Raw genomic sequence first — 19,868 nt, 5'->3', positions numbered from 1 at the left:
CTCTAATCACTGGTTCCTCCTTTCTTGGATTATTCACAAGATCAGTATTGTGAATAGTGTGTTGGCTGTATTGCCATAGTGCCTAAGGGCCTATGGCGGTCAGGGATCAGGGCCCCATTATGCTAGATGTTGTACAGATAGAACACAAACATGGTCCCTTTCCCAATGTCTTTACAATAAGGCAAGAGACAATGGTGTGAATATAACAAACAAAGGAGGGAGGGAAGGAGCACACAATAAGAAGATTAAGATCAGGGTGATCGGCAGTAGTCACAGCACCCCAACTGTTTAGGGTGTTGTAGGCATCATGGCAGATGACAGTTTTAAGGAGGGATTTGAAAGAGGACAAAGAAATGGGTTTATAGATGTTTATGGATGCTCCTTCCATACAGAAGGGGCAGCGTGGGAGAAAGAGCAAAAGGTACTCATGGGAAATTTGACAAATAGACAATCAAGACTGACTTCATTGCCCAATCAGGGGGTGGGAGTTGTCCTCTTGATAGCCTGTGAGAGGTAACAGCTTGGGCTGTGATAGCCTGTGTGGGTCCTGCAAAGTAAAGACCACTACTTAGTGCCTGATGCACTGGAGAAGGGGGAGCCGGTGAAGGGATGCAAAGAGTGGGACAATGTGGCTGTGGTGCAGAGGCAGGAAAATGATCTTTGCAGCAGCATTTTGAATGCATGGAGGTGGGCCTGGGTGACATTTGCCAAGTCCAGAGAGGAGGAGGAGGGGGCTGCAGCAGTTAATGTGTGGGATGATGAGGGCTTTGCTGAGCATTTTATCTGTTCTAACACAGAGGAAGGGCTGGATCTTACAACGGTTGTGCAGGAAGAAATGGCTTAAATTTCTGGGTCTAGTAGGAATATTTTTCTTTAAACGGTGCTTCCTGTAATGGGGTGTGATGGGAGGAAGTATAGCTGTGTCTACACTAGTTGATTTGTTTTTCAGCAATAGTGTGAACTCCAGGTTAGGCCAGATGGGCATTTTACCACAGCTTTGAGGGCGTTAGATGATATATTGGTGGTAATCCATGCATCCAGTCTATACTAGCATTTATGCTGCTGCAGCTATACCGCTGATGAAAAATGGATAGGAAATTTTCTAGTGTAGACAAGGCCTATATGTGAGACACCAGCTCAGATGTTTTCTTGTGAACGAGTCAAACTATAAAGTTGATTTGCTTTTTGTGTAGAATATGGCATGGAAACATCTGGGCAACTCCTGCTGGAAGTACAGTCTCGGCTGTCATATAAGCCCCAACTTTGCGGGGTCCTCTTTTTATTTTTATTGTTGGCTTTGCGCTATTGGTGTGGTGGGCATTTTACAGATGTGTAGAAAGACAAGATCCTGTTCTGAGCAGTTTTCATTCCAATAGACAAAGTACAAATAAAGGTTATAAGTGGAGTTAGCCAAAATGCAGGATTTCTGGTTTGCAGGAAATGTAACATTTTCAAAAGTTGGTTTTGTTGTGAATGAGAGGGAATCCAAACTTTAGTGAAATTTCCCATGAACTAGAATTCCCCCCCAACTTCATTTCAGAAACACTGAAGTGTTCACAAAAGGAAGTCTTCTCTGGCTGGAGAGCTGCTGAATGAAATCGATGTTCTTGTCAGTTTCATAGCGGCTAAGAGCAGACAGGAAGCTGACAAAAATGTTAATTCCACCTAGCAGTTGTGGGGGCTACCAAGGTCTGCATCTTTGGGAAATGCAGTACACATGATGGGGCTACCCTGAGCTGCAGACCCTGGGAGCTAGTCCTAGGCTAGTCCTGGCTCAGGGGCATGGAGCCTATAATGGCAAGTCCTGTGTCTCTCCAGCTTCCTGGACTTTCGGGGGGAGGCAGAGCAGGGGGCTGTTCAACTCCTGGCGCTGGCAGGGAGGCTGAGCACCCAGGCATTGTGCTTTGGCTGCCCTCCGAAAAAGGTTTTCTCAATTTCCATAGCAAAAAGTGAAGCCGACAAGAGCCTGCTGTGTGACTGGCCTGCTAGTCCAAGCATAGGAAGCAGGCTTTCGAAAGATGCAGGGATGTGAGCTGGAGAAGATGGCAGGGTTCAGTAAGATTGAAGCTGGCAGAGTATAGAGCACAAAGGGCTTGTGGTGGGAAACCAGGGCAGAGGGGAAGGTATAGAGCCTGGGATGTGAGGTACAGATTTTGAACCAGAGGTGGAAGAAGAGCAGAATCCCTCCACTGGCACCAGATCTGAGGAAATGCATCCGTAGTGTTAGCTTACAACGCTTGATTTACATTCTGACCGAGGGATCCATATCTGACCTCCTGTTTGGAGGAATTCCTATTTTTCCTTAAGAACATAAGAATGGTCATACTGGGTCAGACCAAAGATCCATCCAGCCGAGTGTTCTGTCTGACGACAGTGGCCAATGCCAGGTGCCCCAGAGGGAGTGAACCTAAGAGGTAATGATCTAGTGATCTCTTTCCGGCCATCCATCTCCACTCTTGGACAAACAGAGGATAGGGACTCCATTCCTTACCCATCCTAACTGATAGCCATTAATGGACTTAGCCTCCATGAATTTACCTAGATACAGACTTAAAACCATATATTTAGTTTTTAAACATAATGCCTTATATAGTGGCTGTACATACATTTCACAACAATATTAATGACCAGTGTGACCCCAACTTCCATTTAAGACCTCACATGATGTTCTTTGATGAACTGGAATGTACAAACTAGAATCAAGATATTCCTGTAACCCTCTTGCCAGTAGGCATTTAAGTGTTCTTGGGTCACAGTCAGCCAGGTTTAATCTCCCTCCATTAAAATCTGTGTCCAGTTTCCCACCTCTAGTGACCCAGATGACCTCAGTCTTAGTCATGTTCATTTCCATCCCAGGCCAGCTTTCCTATTTCCTCTGACTTCTTTTGAGGATGTCTATTACTATGTTGTCTCCATATAGCAGCTACTCACGTTTTTCCATTGGTGTCTTCCTGCTGTTATAGTCCATCAGTATGATAAACTGCAGTCAACTCCTGGTCCAGTCCAGCTTTTACCTCAGTGGGACTTGTCATCATTCCAAAGCAGGTTTGGATCACTGTTTGAGGTGAACTGTACAGGTCCTTCATCATAGTTGTTAAATCTTCAGACACTCCATATTTCCTCAGCTAGTGTGCACTGGCAAGAGCGTACGGCGTCCCTGACGTGCAGCGCACGGGGCCTTTCCCCAGTTATGCTAAATACATGCCCACTCTCTCCCCCATCTTCTTGCTGTAGACCTTCTGAAACACCAACAGGAGGTATTGGTGTGTCACTGCTCAGCACCAAACTTCATTTAACCTATGGATGGGGGTTTGAGATTGGAGTTTTCCGTCTCCTAGGTAAGTTGCTGTCCTGGGCTAAAGGGCCCCACCTGCCTATCTGCATAGCAGTATTCGTGTCGGTACTATATTTTGAAGATGTACATGCTTATTACATGCTTAGTATGGAAGTTACTTCCATCGCACGCCTGCTTTTTAAGTGCACTTATTTCTCATGCTTGCTCTCAGCCAAGACACCAGGTTAAAATTCCTTTCTGACTTTTTGGAGAGATCCCATCTTCATCTGAAGTATGGTTCCCTTCTGAAAAGCATCTATGTAAAAATGGCACCACCTTGCTCACCAGATGCGCTGGTGTTAGCAACAGAAATACATTTATCTTCTTTTTACTCCTGTGAGCCTGCAGAGGCAATGCAGCTAAGACCGAGATGAGTGGCATTCTGTTCCTTGTGTATCATCAACAGAATTGGTTATTGAATTCCAGTCAGCTACACCTGTGCAGACCCACTGAAGGCAATGGGATTGATTGATTCCAAGGCCAGAAGGGACCACTGTGATCATCTAGTTCGACCTCCTGCATAGCTCAGGCCATAAAACTTCCCCACAATAATTTGTAGAGCAGATCTGTTAGAAAAACATCCAGTCTTGATTTTAAAAATTGTCATGGTGGATTCTCCATCGCTGACCCTTGGTAAATTGTTCCGATGATTAATTACTGTCACTTAAAAATATACGCCTTATTTCCAGTCTGAATTTGTTTAGCTTCAATTTTCAGCCATTGGATCATATTAGACCTTTCTCTGCTAGACTGTAGAGCCCATTAGTAAATATTTGTTCCGCATGTTGATTCTTATAGATTGTAAGCATGTCACCCCTTAATCTTCTCTTTGTTAAGCTAAATAGATAGACTCAAAGAGATCAGTCACTGTAAAGTATGTTTTCTAATTCTTTAATCATTCTCTTGGCTCTTCTCTGACCCCTCTCCAGTTTATCAACATCCTTCTTGCACTGTGGGCATAAGAACTGGACACAGGATCCCAGCAGCAGTTGCACCAGTGACAAATAGAGGTAAAATAACCTCTGCTCCTACCTGAGATTCTCCTGTTTATGCATCCCAGGATCACATTAGCTCTTTTGGCCACAGCATCACACTGGGAGCTCATGTTCCGCTGATTCTCCACCAGGACCCCAAAATCTTTTTTCAGAGTCACTGCTTCGCTGGATAGAGTCTCCCGTCCTGTAAGTGTGGCCTACATTCTTTGTTCCTAGATGTAGACATGCAGCCATATTAAAACATGTTGTTTGCTTGCACCCCAGTTTCCCAAACACTCCAGATAGCTCTGAATCAGTGGCCTGTTCTCTTCATTATTTACCACTCTCCCAATTTTTGTGCTGTCTGCAAACTTGATGCGTGATGATTTAAAGTTCCCCCCGCAGTCATAGATAAACATGTTAAATAGAGTTGGGCCAAGAACCGATTCCCATGAGATCCCACTGGAAACACACCTGCTCAATGATGGTTCCCTGTTTAGTTACTTTTTGAGACCTGTCAGCCAGTTTTTAATCCATTTAATATGTGACATGTCAGTTCTGGTTTTGTAATCAAAATGTTGTGTCGTACCAAGTCAAATGCCTTTATTACCCTTATCAACTAAACGTGTAATTTCTTAAAAAAAAAAAAAAATAAAAAAAAATACCAGGTTAGTTTGACAGGATCTGTTTTCCATAAACCCATGTTAATTTGCATTAATTACCTTAACTTTCTTTAATTCTTTATAAATTGAGTTCTGTGTCAGCCATTCCATTGTCTTGCCCAGGATTGATATAAGGCTGGCAGGTCAATAATTAACTGAGTTGTTCTATTTACTCTTTTTAAAAATAGGCACAACCTTAGCTTTCTTCCAGTCATCTGGAATTTCCCCAGTGCTACAAGACTTATTGAGAATTAACATTAATAGTCCAATGAGCTCCTCAGCCAGCTCTTTTAAAACTCTTGAATGCAAGTTAATTGGACCTGTTGATTTAAAAATGTCTAACTTTAGTAGCTTTTGTTTAACATCTTCCAGAGATATTAGTGGAATGGAAAGAGTGTTATCACCATATGATAAGACTATATTATCTGTTTTTTCCCCAAATATGGAATAGAAATATATATTGAACATTTCTGCCTTTTCTGCATTATTATTGATGATTCTACCATTTCCATCTAGTAATGGACCAGTACCACTATCAGGACTCTTCTTGCTTCTAATATATTAAAAAACCTCATTATTGTCCTTAATATCTGCTGGCCATTGATTTCTGCTTGTGTCTCTTGGCTTCCCTTATCAATTTTCTACAATTCCTAACTTCTGTTTTATATTAATTGTTATCAACTTCTGCTTTCCTTCATTTCTTATATATTATTTTTTATTATTTTTACTGCTACCTTCGCTTCCCCTCTTAACCCAGGTTGGTTTTTTACCCAGCACAGACTTCTTCCTCAATTGTGGGATAGTGGCTTTTTCTTCATCTAGTAAGGTGTTCTTAAATGATTCCCAGTTATTCACATTTTTCGGATTATATTCTACCTCTCAGCTGATTCGGCTCATAATTGTTTTCAGCTTTGTGAAATTGACTCTATTAAAGAACCGTGTGTGTGTGTGTGTGTATATATATATATATATAATATGTGTGTATATATTGCTTGACTGGACTTTATTCTGCTTGCACATTGTAAGTGTGACCAAGTCATGATCATTCATACCTAAGCTGCCATTAATTTTCAGTTATGTGATCAGTTCTGGGATCATACAGGGTTTAATATAAAGACAACGGGGGTCATGATGGTGTCACAGAGAGCCTAATTTGTAGATAGTGGAGTTGCACAGGTGTCACTAAAAGAAAAGGAGTACTTATGGCACCTTAGAGACTAACAAATTTAATTGAGCATAAGCTTTCATGAGCTACAGCTCACTTCATCTGTAGCTCATGAAAGCTTATGCTCAAATAAATTTGTTAGTCCTAAGGTGCCACAAGTACTCCTTTTCTTTTTGTGAATACAGACTAACACGGCTGCTACTCTGAAACAGGTGTCATTGTGGGCTTAATTTGGCCTGCAGAATCTTTATTACGGGTCATGACTTGCGCAGTAAAAAGAATCCAGCCTCACAGACTGGGGTGGGGGGAACATGAAGGGCTGTGGGTTAGGAAAAACATTGTTTTACTTGCAAACTGGGCACATTTGCAATGGAATTACTGAGAGATGACCGATCTGGAGCCTCACAGTGGGACCTCGACAAAGTCACTTTTCATGACAGCTCTGTGCTTCATAATGCAGGGGCTAGTTTTGTATTTGCACAACTGCCAAATAAGTTTAAAAACAAACCATGATTGGTATGGACCTAGCAGTCAGTGCTTGATGCTAGGAAGCTTTCACTAGACTTGAAATTATTTGTATGGGTGAGCCCAGCCTTTCTAGCAGTGACAGGTTGAAAGACATTGGACTTTAAAGCGAGTATCAACTAAGTCCATGATTTTCAGTGTATTTGTTGCCATTGAATATTAACTCTATAAAACAAATCTTGGATTTTGGACTAATGTAGAGTTCATACCCTGCAGTGTCTTTCCCAGCTCTGAAAACCAGTTTGACGCTGCAGTGGTGAACAAGAATGTGGTTATTGAGCATTGCATGCTAAAAAAAAGTGCAATGGGTTATTTCTAGGACTGTGTACTGGGATGTGTAGCTGTGTGTGTGAGTGTGCGATTGCTCACAAACACAAAAACATTCAGGTTTGTTAGACAAGGAAACAAAATGCAAAGCAATGCTAATGCAACGTTTACATTGAGATGTACATACCAAAGTCTGGAAATTGAAAGATATGGATCGACCAGTAACCACAAGTTTGATACATGGAGTTTAGAGTTGTTATAGTTAAAGTCATATACAGTAATATTATTTTTGCCATTACAAGAGACGTACTCTATACAATAAAACAAAGTATGTATTTGTGAGGGGGCTGAATTACATCTTTGTGGAAATCATAGTTTTAGCTGGCCAAGTTTGTGTGATCAAAGCCCCAACCGTAACATTGTTAAGGTTTTTGCTTGCAATTTCTGTGGGTATTTTAGTGACAAGTTACTAATAGTGTGTTCATTTGTACGTCACAAGTTTGGTTTGCGGAACTCTGCTGTGGATTCTCAAATGAAATTAGTGGTAGATGTGCTAAGCCTGCATTGTGCTTGGCTGCACATCCAGCGCCAGATCATCCTGAGCCCAATGTTGGCAATGGGTAAACTTTGTAGTGCAGGCAAGGCTTTTATGCATGAACACTTAACTGCCATGGCTTTTATGTTTCCACTTTCATGATGCCATGTCTCTTTAGTCCCAGATGAAGTGTCCTGAATCTTCTGCTCTTGTGACTTGAACTGGGACCGCATAGAACATTGTTGCAACCAAGATCCTGCAGTGGCACCAAATCTTGTATAAAAGGGGTCAAATACGGTGTCTAAGACGAGGTTATGGTTTGCTGGTTATGATTATGCTATCTGTTTGCATGTATCATTTTTGTATTTAAAGATATAAGTATTGGCTCTATACTGTCTGTTTTTCAAACTTATGCAATGCTTCTGGGGGGACACCCCAGACAAGTTGGTGTCAGCTCTGCCTAGCCTGCTTGCTGGCCCATTAAGGACCATCAGCTGTACAATTGACCCATTGAGAGAAGGCAGACATGCCTTGGGCCTCAGCAAGGTATGCAGGGACCTGCCTATGGACAGAACTCTGAGGTTTTTCTAGGCCATGTGAGGGACAGCTTGTCCTTGGGACAAAGAAAGCAGAGACCACATGGCAAGAGACTATAAAAAGCTGCTGCAGTTCCTCCATCTGGTCTTCAATTCTGCTTCTTACCTCTGGAGGGACTTTGCTGCACTGAAGCTTTGAACAAAGGGCTGATGACCCATCCCAGCTGTGGATGGACTCCAGAGACTTGATTTGAACTGGCAGTTTATTCTATCACTGCTGCAAGCCTGAACCAAGAACTTTGCCATTACTGTATGTAATTGATTCCATTTAACCAGTTCTAACTCTCATCTATATTTCTTTCCTTTTATGAATAAACCTTTAGATTTTAGATTCTAAAGGATTGGCAACAGCGTGATTTGTGGGTAAGATCTGATTTGTATATTGACCTGGGTCTGGGGCTTGGTCCTTTGGGATCGAGAGAACCTTTTTTCTTTTACTGGGGTATTGGTTTTCATAAACATCTGTCCCCATCACGAGTGGTGATACTGGGAAACTGGAGAGTCTAAGGGAATTGCTTGTGTGACTTGTGGTTAGCCAGTGGGGTAAAACCAAATTCTTCTCTGTTTGGCTGGTTTGGTTTGCCTTGGTGTGCATAGAAACCCCAGGTTTGCCCTGCTTGAAGCAATTTGTCCTGAACTGGCACTCTCAGTTGGGTCCCGCCAGAACCAGCCTTGTTACAGCTGTGCAGTGAAGTGGCTGGTGTACTAAACATTCCCATGCAGCTCTCTCTCAGCTCTGTGGGGTAGATCTCCTGGGCACGCAGCTGTAGCAGCTGCGTGTTAATAGAAGGTTTCAGAGTAGCAGCTGTGTTAGTCTGTATTCACAAAAAGAAAAGGAGTACTTTAATAGTGTTAATAGAATTGTCCCTATGAACTCAGGAGTATGAAAACGTGTCGATGCCTTTACATCAGTAATCTGTTTGAAGGAATAGCTCTGTTAACTACAGCCAGTTAGTCCCATTGTTTATAAAGTCTGCTAATTCAGCATCTCTATCGTGTATAAAAATTTTCAACAACAAGATTATAGGAATGTTCAGTTTTTTCTGCAGGTACTTAGAAAGCCCCCAGTGGCTAAGTGCAGCTTTTAATTTCGAAAATATCTATTTCTTGCAGTTAGATGCATCATATAATTGCATAAAATGAAAACAAAAATCCGTTAGTGCTGGCTGATTGTCCTAGGTGATGAGACCAGGTGCTTTGGAATGAAAGGAGAGTTGAACTTTTCTCTTCTGGTTCCTCCTCATGCTCATTTGTAGTCCCTGGAATAACAAATCACAAACAAAGGTGTTATTTAATTGTTGCCTCTAGCAATCTTCTGCGTGCTTTCCCTGTAACTCAGGTTAAGAGATGCCAAATCCCTATTCTTATCTTGACAAAGACTTGGAGTTTTACATGATCTCGTCTTTCTGATGCTGGCCTGGCAGCAAGCACTTGTTTCACATGGGGTTTAGAATCTCCCGTCTTTCTAGATGCGTGAGAAGAGTGCTAAAACATACTGCACCTCTCACCTCTCTTTTGGTCTGCAGCATGTACATCGAGTGTATTGATTCTCTACCTGCCCCTCCCCCCCGTCCTTAATTTGGTGCAAGAACACAGACCCAGGAGCACTGCAAGTTAGTTTATTAGTGTTGACATTGAGATTCATTAGCTGTAATCCAATTAGAAGCACACTGACAGATGTGTTTGTGCACTGGGGCTGCGTGCTGATTTGGATTCAGAGACTTGTGATTCCAGTTGGAGAGCTTGTTTTGGGTAATCTCATGCAAGATCTGTACTCCAGGCTCAGAGTGGCATCGGTTTTGATTTGTTTGCTAATAGAAACCTTTCTGTTTCCAATTATTTTTCCTGATTGGGGAGACATCTTATTTCCCATGACACAGTTAAAAAGAGATGGAGAGTTTCGAGGAGGGAAGCCATCAAGGTGATTTAACAATGTTTTCTTTCTAGTTTGTTTGACTTAAACTTCCCCCAGATCTTAATTGAACGGAGGGCCTGCCAGGCTATAAAAGTGCTGGTCCAATAGCTGTAAGATGTGGTTCAGTAATTACTGTGATTCACAGTTCTGTGAGGCACTCCAAGCCCTGTGTCTGCAGTAAATGAAATCCAAATCTCCATTCTGAAACGGACACCCATTAGTCATTGAAATCTGCTCTTTGAGGAAAGGTAGCTTGCTCTTTGAACATATCATGGAAGGAATCTTGGAAAAGAGACGACTAAGATGGGATATGATGGAGGTCTATAAAATCATGACTAGTTTGGAGAAAGTAAAGAAGGAAGTGTAACACAAGAACTAGGGACCACCAAATGAAATGAATAGGCAGCAGGTTTAAAACAAACACAAGGAAGTATTTTTTCCACTCACCGCACAGTCACCCTGTGGAACTCCTTGCCAGAGGATGTTGTGAAGGCCAAGACTATAACAGGGTTCAAAAAAGAACTAGGTACGTTCATGGAGGATCGGTCCATCAGTGGCTGTTTGCCAGAAGCTGGGACTGGGCGAGAGGGGATGGATCCCTTGATGATTCCCTGTTCTGTTCATTCCCTCTGGGGCACTTGGCATTGGCCACTGTCAGAAGACAGGATCCTGGGCTAGATGGACCTTTGGTCTGAGCCAGTCTGGCTGTTCTTATGTTCTGAAGGAGTCCAGACATTCTGCTTTGGAAGCTTAATTCCACAGCTCTCTCCATGACTGCAGACTTGGGAAGCTCAAGGGGCACCAGAAATGTACTGCAGTGCACTTACCTCTGTGCGCATAATTTATCATTGCTGACTTAGCTGCCGCAAGCGCCTGCCCTTCTTTCCCTGTAGGCTGCTTCAGCTCTAATCTGCGCTGTTGGGCGTATTGCCTTTGCGAGCAATGGAATTCTGTAAAACCCCCATGGGGGGTGTGGGGAGAGTGGCAGAGAGTTCAGGAGAACCCCTGGGGTTTGAGCGAGGAGAGATACTACGTTCCCTCCATGCGCCAGTGTGATGTGTAGAGACGGTTAGGAGGTTGCTAAAACGTTTCAGTGTTTGCTTGGGAAATGTTTATCATATGAAGCGATGTAAATAGGTAATTTGCAATCAATACCATACACTGTGTAATGTCAGAATTGCTGTATTGATTGCAACATTAGACGTAGGGCTGTGAGTACCTCCGAAGGTTGAGGAATCGAACGCCCAGACCTTGTGGTACGTTTAACAATCGCAGAGCACGCATCACTAGAGCAGGGCAATGATTGTTTCTTTATACAACAGTCAAGCTGGCACAACGCAACTATCAATAGTGAATAAAGGGCAAATCATCAGCATGAGGAAGAACCAGAACAACGAAATAGAATATTGTTAATGTAGGGAACTGGGATGTTTCCTGGGGATACCCAGGAGTGTGAGGCATCTTGCTACACCCTGCCCTTAGCTTGAGGTCTGTGCCTGCCGTGTGTCAGCTCCTTGACTCCACTGGCCATGGTCAACACAAGCACTTCCCTCTGAGCCTGCCAGGCTCTGCTGTCCCTCTGCAGGTTCGCAATAGGCGCACACCAACCTCCGAATGTCCAGCCCATGGCCTGATGAACAACTCCCAGGTTTGCTGCTCCCCAAGGATCGGTACCCTGACCGTACTAGTTACACCTGAGATCGCAGTGCCACTTGCCACACAGCACTTGGGTGTGTTTATTGTGAAAACAAGCAAAAGCTTATTTAATAAAGAGTAGGGATTCAAATGAAAAGTAGAAATATTGGAAACAAATGGTTACATGTAAAATAGAAACAACATTCTAGAACCTAGACTGACTGACTTAGTTACTGTTAACCCTTATACAGCTGTGCTCAGCCCAAATCCTTCCAGTTTATTACAGCCAAGCTTGGCTGTGATCTTCCATTCATGAGACGCGTCACACTGTCCTCTTGTCTCCTCAGTGGAAAGATGCAGGGGGGTACCTCTCCCCCCCCCATTTGTCTTCATTGCTAACCAGGATCTCCCCTGCAGGTTGTTTTTCCCTATACCTCTTTCTTGTCCATTTCACAATCTCTTGATTAGCATCCAGCTCAGATTGTAGACAGGCCTCCATTGTGGAGTGGATGATACACAACCCACATGACCAGTGAGTGAGAGAGAGAAGCATTTATCCCCATCTGGTGACCTTCCTTAACTCTCAGACCATAAGAACATAATTTTCAGTATGGATACACAATTCGTTAAACAGTATCCATCTGCACGTTTCACAGTGATTATGCAACCAGTGGGCTATTGGCTCTTCGTGGAGACCTCACATGCCACCCTTTGATAAACTTAATATGCATTCGTCTGACCTAGGGGATACCTGTCAAACTCTGTGCACCCCCAGTGCCCTCTAACATAGAATCATAGAAGATTAGGGTTGGAAGAGACCTTGTGAGGTCATCTAGTCCAACCCCCTGCTCAAAGCAGGACCAACCCCAGCTAAATCATCCCAGCCAGAGCCTTGTCAAGCCGGGCCTTCAAAAGCTCTAAGGATGGAGATTCCACCGTCTCCCTAGGTAACGCATTCCAGTGCTTCACCACCCTCCTAGTGAAGCAGTTTTTCATAATATCCAACCTAAATCTCCCCCAGTGCAACTTGAGACCATTGCTTCTTGTTCTGTCATTTGCCACCACTGAGAAATGCCTAGCTCCATCCTCTCTGGAACTCCCCTTCAGGTAGTTGAAGACTGCTATCAAATCACCCCTCTCTCTTCTCTTCTGCAGACTAAATAACCCCAGTTCCCCCAGCCTCTCCTCATAAGTCATGTGCCTAAGCCATCTAATCATTTTCATTGCCCTCCGCTGGACTCTCTCCAGTTTGTCCACATTTTTTCTATAGTGGGGGGACCAAAACTGGATGCAGTACTCCAGATGTGGCCTCACCAGTGCCGAATAGAGGGGAATAATCACTTCCTTTGATCTGCTGGCAGTGTTCCTATTAATGCAGACCCATATGCCTGTAGCCTTCTTGGCAACAAGAGCACACTGCTGAGTCATATCCAGCTTCTCGTCCACTGTAATCCCCAGGTCCTTTTCTGCAGAACTGCCACTTAGCCAGTCGGTCCCCAGCCTGTAGCGGTGCATGGGATTCTTCCTTCCTAAGTACAGGACTCTGCACTTGTCCTTGTTGGACCTCATCAGATTTCTTTTGGCCCCATCCTCCAATTTGTCTAGGTTACTCTGGACCCTATCCGTACCCTTCATTGTATATACCTCTCCTCACAGCTTAGTGTGATCCACAAACTTGCTGAGGCTGCATTCCATCCCATCATCCAGATCATTAATGAAGATGTTGAACAAAAGTGGCCCCAGGACCGATCCCTGGGGCACTCTACTTGAAACTGGCTACCAACTAGACATCGAGCCATTGATCACTATCCGTTGAGCCCAACGATCTAGCCAGCTTTCTGTCCACCTTATAGTCCATTCATCCAATTGATAGTACTTTGACTTGCTGGCAGGAATACTGTGTTGGCACCAATTGGCACCAAGCCGTTCCTGGGTTATAGAGACCCTGTTTATAATTTTGGAAAATAAATTCCTTTTGCTCTGAGAAAGGATCCTCTTTAATACGTAATGTTGCTAGGTATTTGTGACCATCAATTGTCAGGCATCTTGCAACCTACCTAGCTTTCGGGAACAAGGAGAGAATTTCCATTCATGGCACACTCTCTTTCCTAACAGCTCATTAGAAACTTAGGCCCCGATCCTGTAACTGGATCTCTTGGGGCAGAACCACGTGCTTCTGTGAAGCCCCAATGACCCAGTGAAAAATCATGAATACACAGCATTTGATATGGGGGGCAAATCCTTGCAGCCCTCGTACAAGTGGGCGAACATTTTGCATTGGATTTTGGTTGGGATCTCAGCGGAGTAATGCACTGTAATGTTTGCCACCCACTTTTCCAGGAAAGAAATACAAAATAATAGATGCCGTAGAGCAGGTTGATCAGGCATTTCTTTGCTTTCTTTCTCCCAGCATAAGAACAAAGGGATACTGAAGCAAATTGGTAGGCAGCAGGTTTAAATTCGATAAAAGGAATTACTTTTTCACACAGTCTGTGGAACTGATTGCCACAAGATGTCACTGAGACCAAGCATTCAGCAAGATTATAGTAAGGACTTTAATTTAAAAAAAAAAAAAAGGCGGGAAGGGACATAAGCCTTCCTGCTCCAGGCCACAAACCAACCACTGACTGACGGGTTAGGATGAAACTTTCCTTGTGAGCAGGCTATTCCATATCTATTCTGCAGGGTTTGTTGCACCTTCCTCTGAAGCAATCTGGTGCTGGAAACTGAACTAGGATCTGGCTAGCTGGACCGTTGGTCTCATTCAGTATCTTGTGTGGCAATTAACCCCCACCCCCAACTTCCTGCGTGCTAGTGGCTGTTAGTATCTTAGTCTAGGGTATAGAGATATCAGGGTTATGGCAGACAGAGCACTTGGGGGAAAAACATCCGTGCAGGGGACCATCTCTTTGTATAGTACCTAGCACAATGGGGTCCTGGCCGTGACTACAGCTCCTAGGTGCTGTGGCAATACACTGTCACCTCCTGCGTTCTCAGTAGTTTGGTCTCTGTTCTTACGCCTAGGCTGTATACCATGGCCCAAGCAGAGAAGAAAGGCGGACTGCTCTGGAAATCTTCAGCCTCCAAGAAACTACTGAAAGAGAAGGTTGTGCTAATGTACGATGAGATCTTCATGGTAAGGACTGGGTCCCTTTTCCTTTTTTCCCTTTGGTTTGCCGAGAGAGCTCCATGTGGTGGATTCTTCTCCGTGAGACAGGGCACACTTCTGTCAAAGCCAGGCTGTCCCATAACGGTCTCAAATGACATGCCGTCCTCTGCTGCCTCCTTCAGTTTCACTGTGTGGTGTTCCCCGGGGATCTAGAATGTGGTGGCCATGAAGTTAGGAAAGGGAGTGGCAAGCCAGGGGAGCCAATGCAGTAGGAGGAAGGGACTCCATAGTGAGGAGCTGTGAGGAATCTTCTCTCCCCCAAACCAAAAAGGAGAACAAAAGCTTCTCAGGCGAGAATTGCTTCTGCAAATCCCGCTTTTGGGAATCTGTGTTGGCAGTATATTGTACGTGGAGAACTCCAGTGACAGGTGAATAACCTTGTCTTCCGGAGTCTGAACTATTTAAACAGATGTTCTGTCGGTGTGCTTAGCCTTTCTCCTAGCTGTACTGTTTTTTCTCATGGAGTCTCCTTTCTCTTTCAGACGGAGGACCCCAGTAAATGCAGCCCTCGGTTCTGGGAGGAGCTTTTCCTCATGAAGGTACCATAAGAGTTGAAAACCATCCTCTTATCTTTTGATTCGCCTTTGCTTGGTTGGCCTGGGATGTGGCAGAGACTTGCTTACCTGTGGATCTCCACTTCCTTTCAGCGGCTGGAGGAAATGCATTAATTGGTTTTTCCTTCGTTCCTTGACCTGACAGGTGAACCTGGAATATCTAGAAAGCAAGCTGGAGTCTCTGGATGGAGAAGAGTTAATGAAGATAAAAGATAACATTAACTGTTTGTTCCAACACTGCATCCAGGCCTTGGGAGAAGAGCACCCAATCCGAGTGGTCAATGCGTTACAGGTACCAGATCTGATGGCTAGGGAGCCCGTGTGAGTGGGCCAGTTTTCTGCTTATTGATATTGTCAAGCACCTTGTGCTAGTTTCTTTAGCACGGCTGAGAGGCAGTGGCCTCTCACTGGTAGCTTTTATTATTTATTCCGTTTGTGGGTTAGAGACATTCACAGTCCTATCTAATTTGGGAAATGTAAATTGCTTTTAAAATGCAAATTCTGGGTTTCTGGAATTGTGAGGAAGACCACCCCCAGCATTATGGGGTGGGAAGGGAGGAAGGCAGGGGACCCTTCAGGGCAACAGGTAACCTGGCTGGGAGCTGAAGTGTAGTTCAAGAGAAGGTTGTTTGTTCTCTCTTCCCCCCCACCTGCTCCCTGCCCCTCATTGAGTTTCCTGACAGAGGAAATGAAATAAAGCTCTGGAGAAGGTGGAGTGAAGTCTGTACAAGAGACCAGACTTATTAGACAATGGCTTGTCTGATGAGATTGTATCCATATCTTAGGGACATTTAGAGCAATTTTGCTCTATGCTTTAGAAATATATTTTTTTAAAGGAACACCAACAATTGCTAAACAGAGTGTCAGGTGCTGCCCTGGCTCAGCGTCCCCTTCTGGGCCTTGGCAGTTACACTTCTCTGGTTGTAAATGTGTCTGTCTCCCTTGTTGGTGTGTGGGGCACCCATGCAAGCCGAGGAAATTGTCTGACTGTACAGGTGAAGCAGTGAGAATGGCTGTCTGCATGGTGCTGTCAAATGCGCACACTGGAAAAATGTGTATTTTCTCTAATCTCCGAGTTCTCCCCATCTGAGGAGTTACATAGAACAATGGGAAGGGAAGAGTTCAGACAGTAATGGGACCTAAATTGATGATGGCCCTTGAAGCATCTGTTCTTTGTCAGTCCCGGGAGCAGGGCTTGGAATGGGGTTTGCGGGGCGAGTCGTAGGTGTGGCCTGACATCCTGTGTTCAGCTGCTTCCTTCCCTCTTTCCTTCACAGACGTTATGTGCGCTGATTCGTGGCGTCCATCAGAAGAACAAATCCACCTCTGGGTTTGACATCATCAACATGCTCATGGGCTTTGACAGAGCAGAGCTGTGCATGAAGGTAAGGGTCCTGGTGTCAGAGGAGCAGCTTGCTGCTCGCCAGCCCTGTACTACAGGGATGTCCTCTGTAGACAGTTGCCGTTATGAAGAAGCGTCTGTGCGTGTGTGAACACTGAAGCAAATTATTAAATGCAGCTGCCCCGGTGTATTCTGCCTGCTGAAGGCCCAGCACAAGGGCGCTTGTAATTCATTACAAATCTAATGTAATGATGGAGGGAGGGAGGTCGTACCTTTCTGTTCACGCCAATGTGTCGATTCCTAGATTGTCATGAATAGAATTTAAGGCCAGAAGGGATTGTTAGATTATCTAGGCTGACCTGCTGTATAACGCAGGCTGGAAAATTCCACCCAGTTACCCCAGTATCGAGTCCAAGTGCTGGGGGTAGCAATCTTTTTTAGTGCTCCTATTTCCCTCGGTACAGCTGGGTGGGTGGGAACTTAGCGTAAACTCAGCCAGTGTCTGACCTTTGAATCTTTTACTAGTGAGTGTAGTTGCTTGAACAGCGTTGAACTATCCACGGGCAAACTCTGTCCTGCTGCTAGGCTGCTTAGGTACACATGTCTGGTTTATAGCAGTCAGAGGTCAGAATGCCTCTGTCCATGCTGGCGTCTGATCTGTAAATCAGTTACAAGGTGGGGAGGCTCTTCAGAGGATTGGAACGTACATTACTTTTGAGTGCCACCTCCTGCCATGGGGGATGGAAGGGGACAGTTTAATAAGGCTTTTTGTAACACAGTTCACCCTTCTATGAATAATAAGATTTGATGGTTAGCTGTGGAACAGCTCCAATGAGGTGGTGGGATAACTGGGCAAATGTGTTGTAAGGACTGACGTGATCCAGCAAGTTAAAGTCACATGTGGCCTAGATTTTGGCTGGTACCAGTTCCTCCCTGACTCCTGACAAGGCTGAGGGGGGGATTTTAGTGTTGTTCAGCGTTTGATAGCTAGACTGGCATGCTATATGTAACCTGATGGATTCAGACCATGAAGGCTTATTGTGACTGTGTCCTTCCTCAGAATCTGATGGAGAGTTTGGACTCGCTGCTTTGTGCAGAAGGCTCCGAAAGCCTGAAGAGTTTGTGTCTGAAGCTGCTTCTCTGCTTGGTAACGGTAAATAACACAAAACTGACGTTTCGCTGAGAAACCTTGATGGGCAGGTATGCCGGCGAACTGACCAAAGGACGGGGAGGATCTGTGAGTGCAGAGGACAAAGTGTGGTACAGGGTATGGTTGCTGGAAGTGCTGCTTCTAGAATGATCTTTCTTCCTGAGCTGACATTGCAGTGTCAGTTGATCAGTGTCTTTAATGGCCATGTGTCATTTCCAGAATTGTTCCTTTAGAGAGCAGCTACGTTAAAGAGCCCCGGGTGGCAGTCCTGCTGCTGGCTAGCGAAGGGCTGGCCTGTCCTGAGGCACAGATGTGCTCTTCAATTGGTACTGGGATGATTCCAGGCCGGCTCAGCCATTTCTACCCTTGCAAGGGGAAGGGGCCTGGGAGCTGTTACTCTTTCTGTGGTAGTGTGATGAGTATGTAAGGAAGTTGGTCTGTCCCTGGGACAGTGAGTTACACGCAGCAGTGTGGAAGTTTCCTGTGTTGCACAGAGTCTGAGACGCTCCTGGCAGATGCAGTGACTGGGGTGCACACAAGAAAGGAGTCGGGGTGCTGGGAGGAGGGTGAGCCTGCACGGCTATTCTCACTTTGCTCTGCTCTAATCCTGCCTGGACTCTTGCCTTGCTGAGTGCACATGAACTTAGAGTGCACGTTCAGTAGGGGAACGTGCCGTTTCCGTGCACGCTGGAGGCAGGTACAGAACGTTAGGGATTATGGTGCTTCAGTCAGCGTTTTAAAAAGCCTTTGATTGCTTTCAGGTGACAGACAACATCAGCCAGAACACGATCCTGGAATATGTGATGATTAACAGTATATTTGAAGCTATTTTACAGGTAGGTGTTTCTCATCTCTGGCTGGTTAGGTCTTTTCCCATAGTACCAAACTTCAATCGGTACATTTACTGTTCAGTGCTTTAAATACAGCAGAGATTCACTGGTGTTACATGTCAACCTCTTACTCCTAGCTCGGTGGTAGATTTTATAATGTTGCTGCCTCCTTATGCCAGTCTATTGGTTTCAGTCACTGTTGGACTTTTAAGATTGTCACACTTGTCTTTTATGCTCAGAAAGCAGGTGAATAGCTCTGTGGGTCTAATTTCGCGGAGGATTTCTAGACTAGAGGAACTTATTATGACGGTCAGCCTGGGTATTTCCAGCAATTTTCTCCCCTTTTGATATGGTATGCTTTTTAGGAGAAGTATATACTGGCAATATACTGAGATACTGTCACATCCAGTGCTGGGTGATGCTGTGGCTGGGACATTTTGCTCTCTCTAAGCCTGTGAACATAACTGGCTGTCTCTGGTTTCTTATATGCGTTGCAATTCACTGTTTTAAATTTCATACATAGGGCCCTACCAAATTCATGGTCCATTTTGGTAAATATCATGGTCATAGCATTTAAAAAATCTTCAATTTCATGGTTTCAGATATTTAAATCTTAAATTTCACAGTGTTTTAAGCGTGGGCATCCTCACCCAAAAGAGGGTCAGGCAGGGGGTTGCAAGGCTATTGTAGAGGGGGTTGTGGTATTGCCACCCTTACTTCTGTGATGCCTTCTGAGTTGGGCGGCTGGAGAACGGCAGCTGCTGGCCAGGAGCCCAGCTCTGAAGTTGGTGCCGGTGCCACTGCCACCGCCGCCAGCAGTGGAAAAATAAGGATGGCAATATCATACCATGCCACCCTTACTTCTGCACTGATGCTGGTGGTGACGCTGCTTTCTGGACTGGGTGCCTGGTCAGCAGCCGCCCAGCTCTGAAGGCAGCTCCCCGCCAGCGGCAGTGGAGAAGTAAGCATGGCAATATCATACCATGCCACCCTTACTTCTGCATTGATGCTGGTGGCGGCGCTACTTTTTGGTCTGGTTGCCTGGCTCTGAAGGCAGCTCTGAAGTAAGGGTAGCAATATCGCGGCTCCTCTACTATAGCCAGACTTTACAGGGGAGACCAGATTTCATCATTTGTGATGCTTTTTTCACGGCTGTGAATTTGGTAGGGCCCTACTCATACATCACTTAGCGCATAATATGCTGATATGTTACAT

The 19,868-nt window shown here is 44.7% G+C and overlaps 1 protein-coding gene across 2 annotated transcripts in view; it reads left to right on the top strand.

Moving 5' to 3' along the window:
• ARMH3 (armadillo like helical domain containing 3) overlaps window positions 1–19,868 on the top strand; it is a 184,143-nt gene that overhangs the window by 3,007 nt on the left and 161,268 nt on the right. The window contains exons 1-7 of one of the 2 annotated variants that reach the window (XM_038409087.2): window positions 4,497–4,515; window positions 14,633–14,744; window positions 15,260–15,316; window positions 15,477–15,623; window positions 16,609–16,716; window positions 17,734–17,826; window positions 18,585–18,659. In XM_038409087.2, the coding sequence (XP_038265015.1) occupies window positions 14,643–14,744; window positions 15,260–15,316; window positions 15,477–15,623; window positions 16,609–16,716; window positions 17,734–17,826; window positions 18,585–18,659 (582 nt within the window). In that variant the 5' untranslated portion in view covers window positions 4,497–4,515; window positions 14,633–14,642. Of the gene's footprint in view, window positions 1–4,496; window positions 4,516–14,632; window positions 14,745–15,259; window positions 15,317–15,476; window positions 15,624–16,608; window positions 16,717–17,733; window positions 17,827–18,584; window positions 18,660–19,868 lie in introns of those variants that run through there. The other variant, XM_038409086.2, reaches the window with a different exon arrangement.

Source organism: Dermochelys coriacea, chromosome 7 (genome assembly GCF_009764565.3).
Source record: "Dermochelys coriacea isolate rDerCor1 chromosome 7, rDerCor1.pri.v4, whole genome shotgun sequence".
Lineage (NCBI taxonomy): Eukaryota > Metazoa > Chordata > Testudines > Dermochelyidae > Dermochelys > Dermochelys coriacea.
This window is presented reverse-complemented; position numbering and strand designations above follow the sequence as displayed.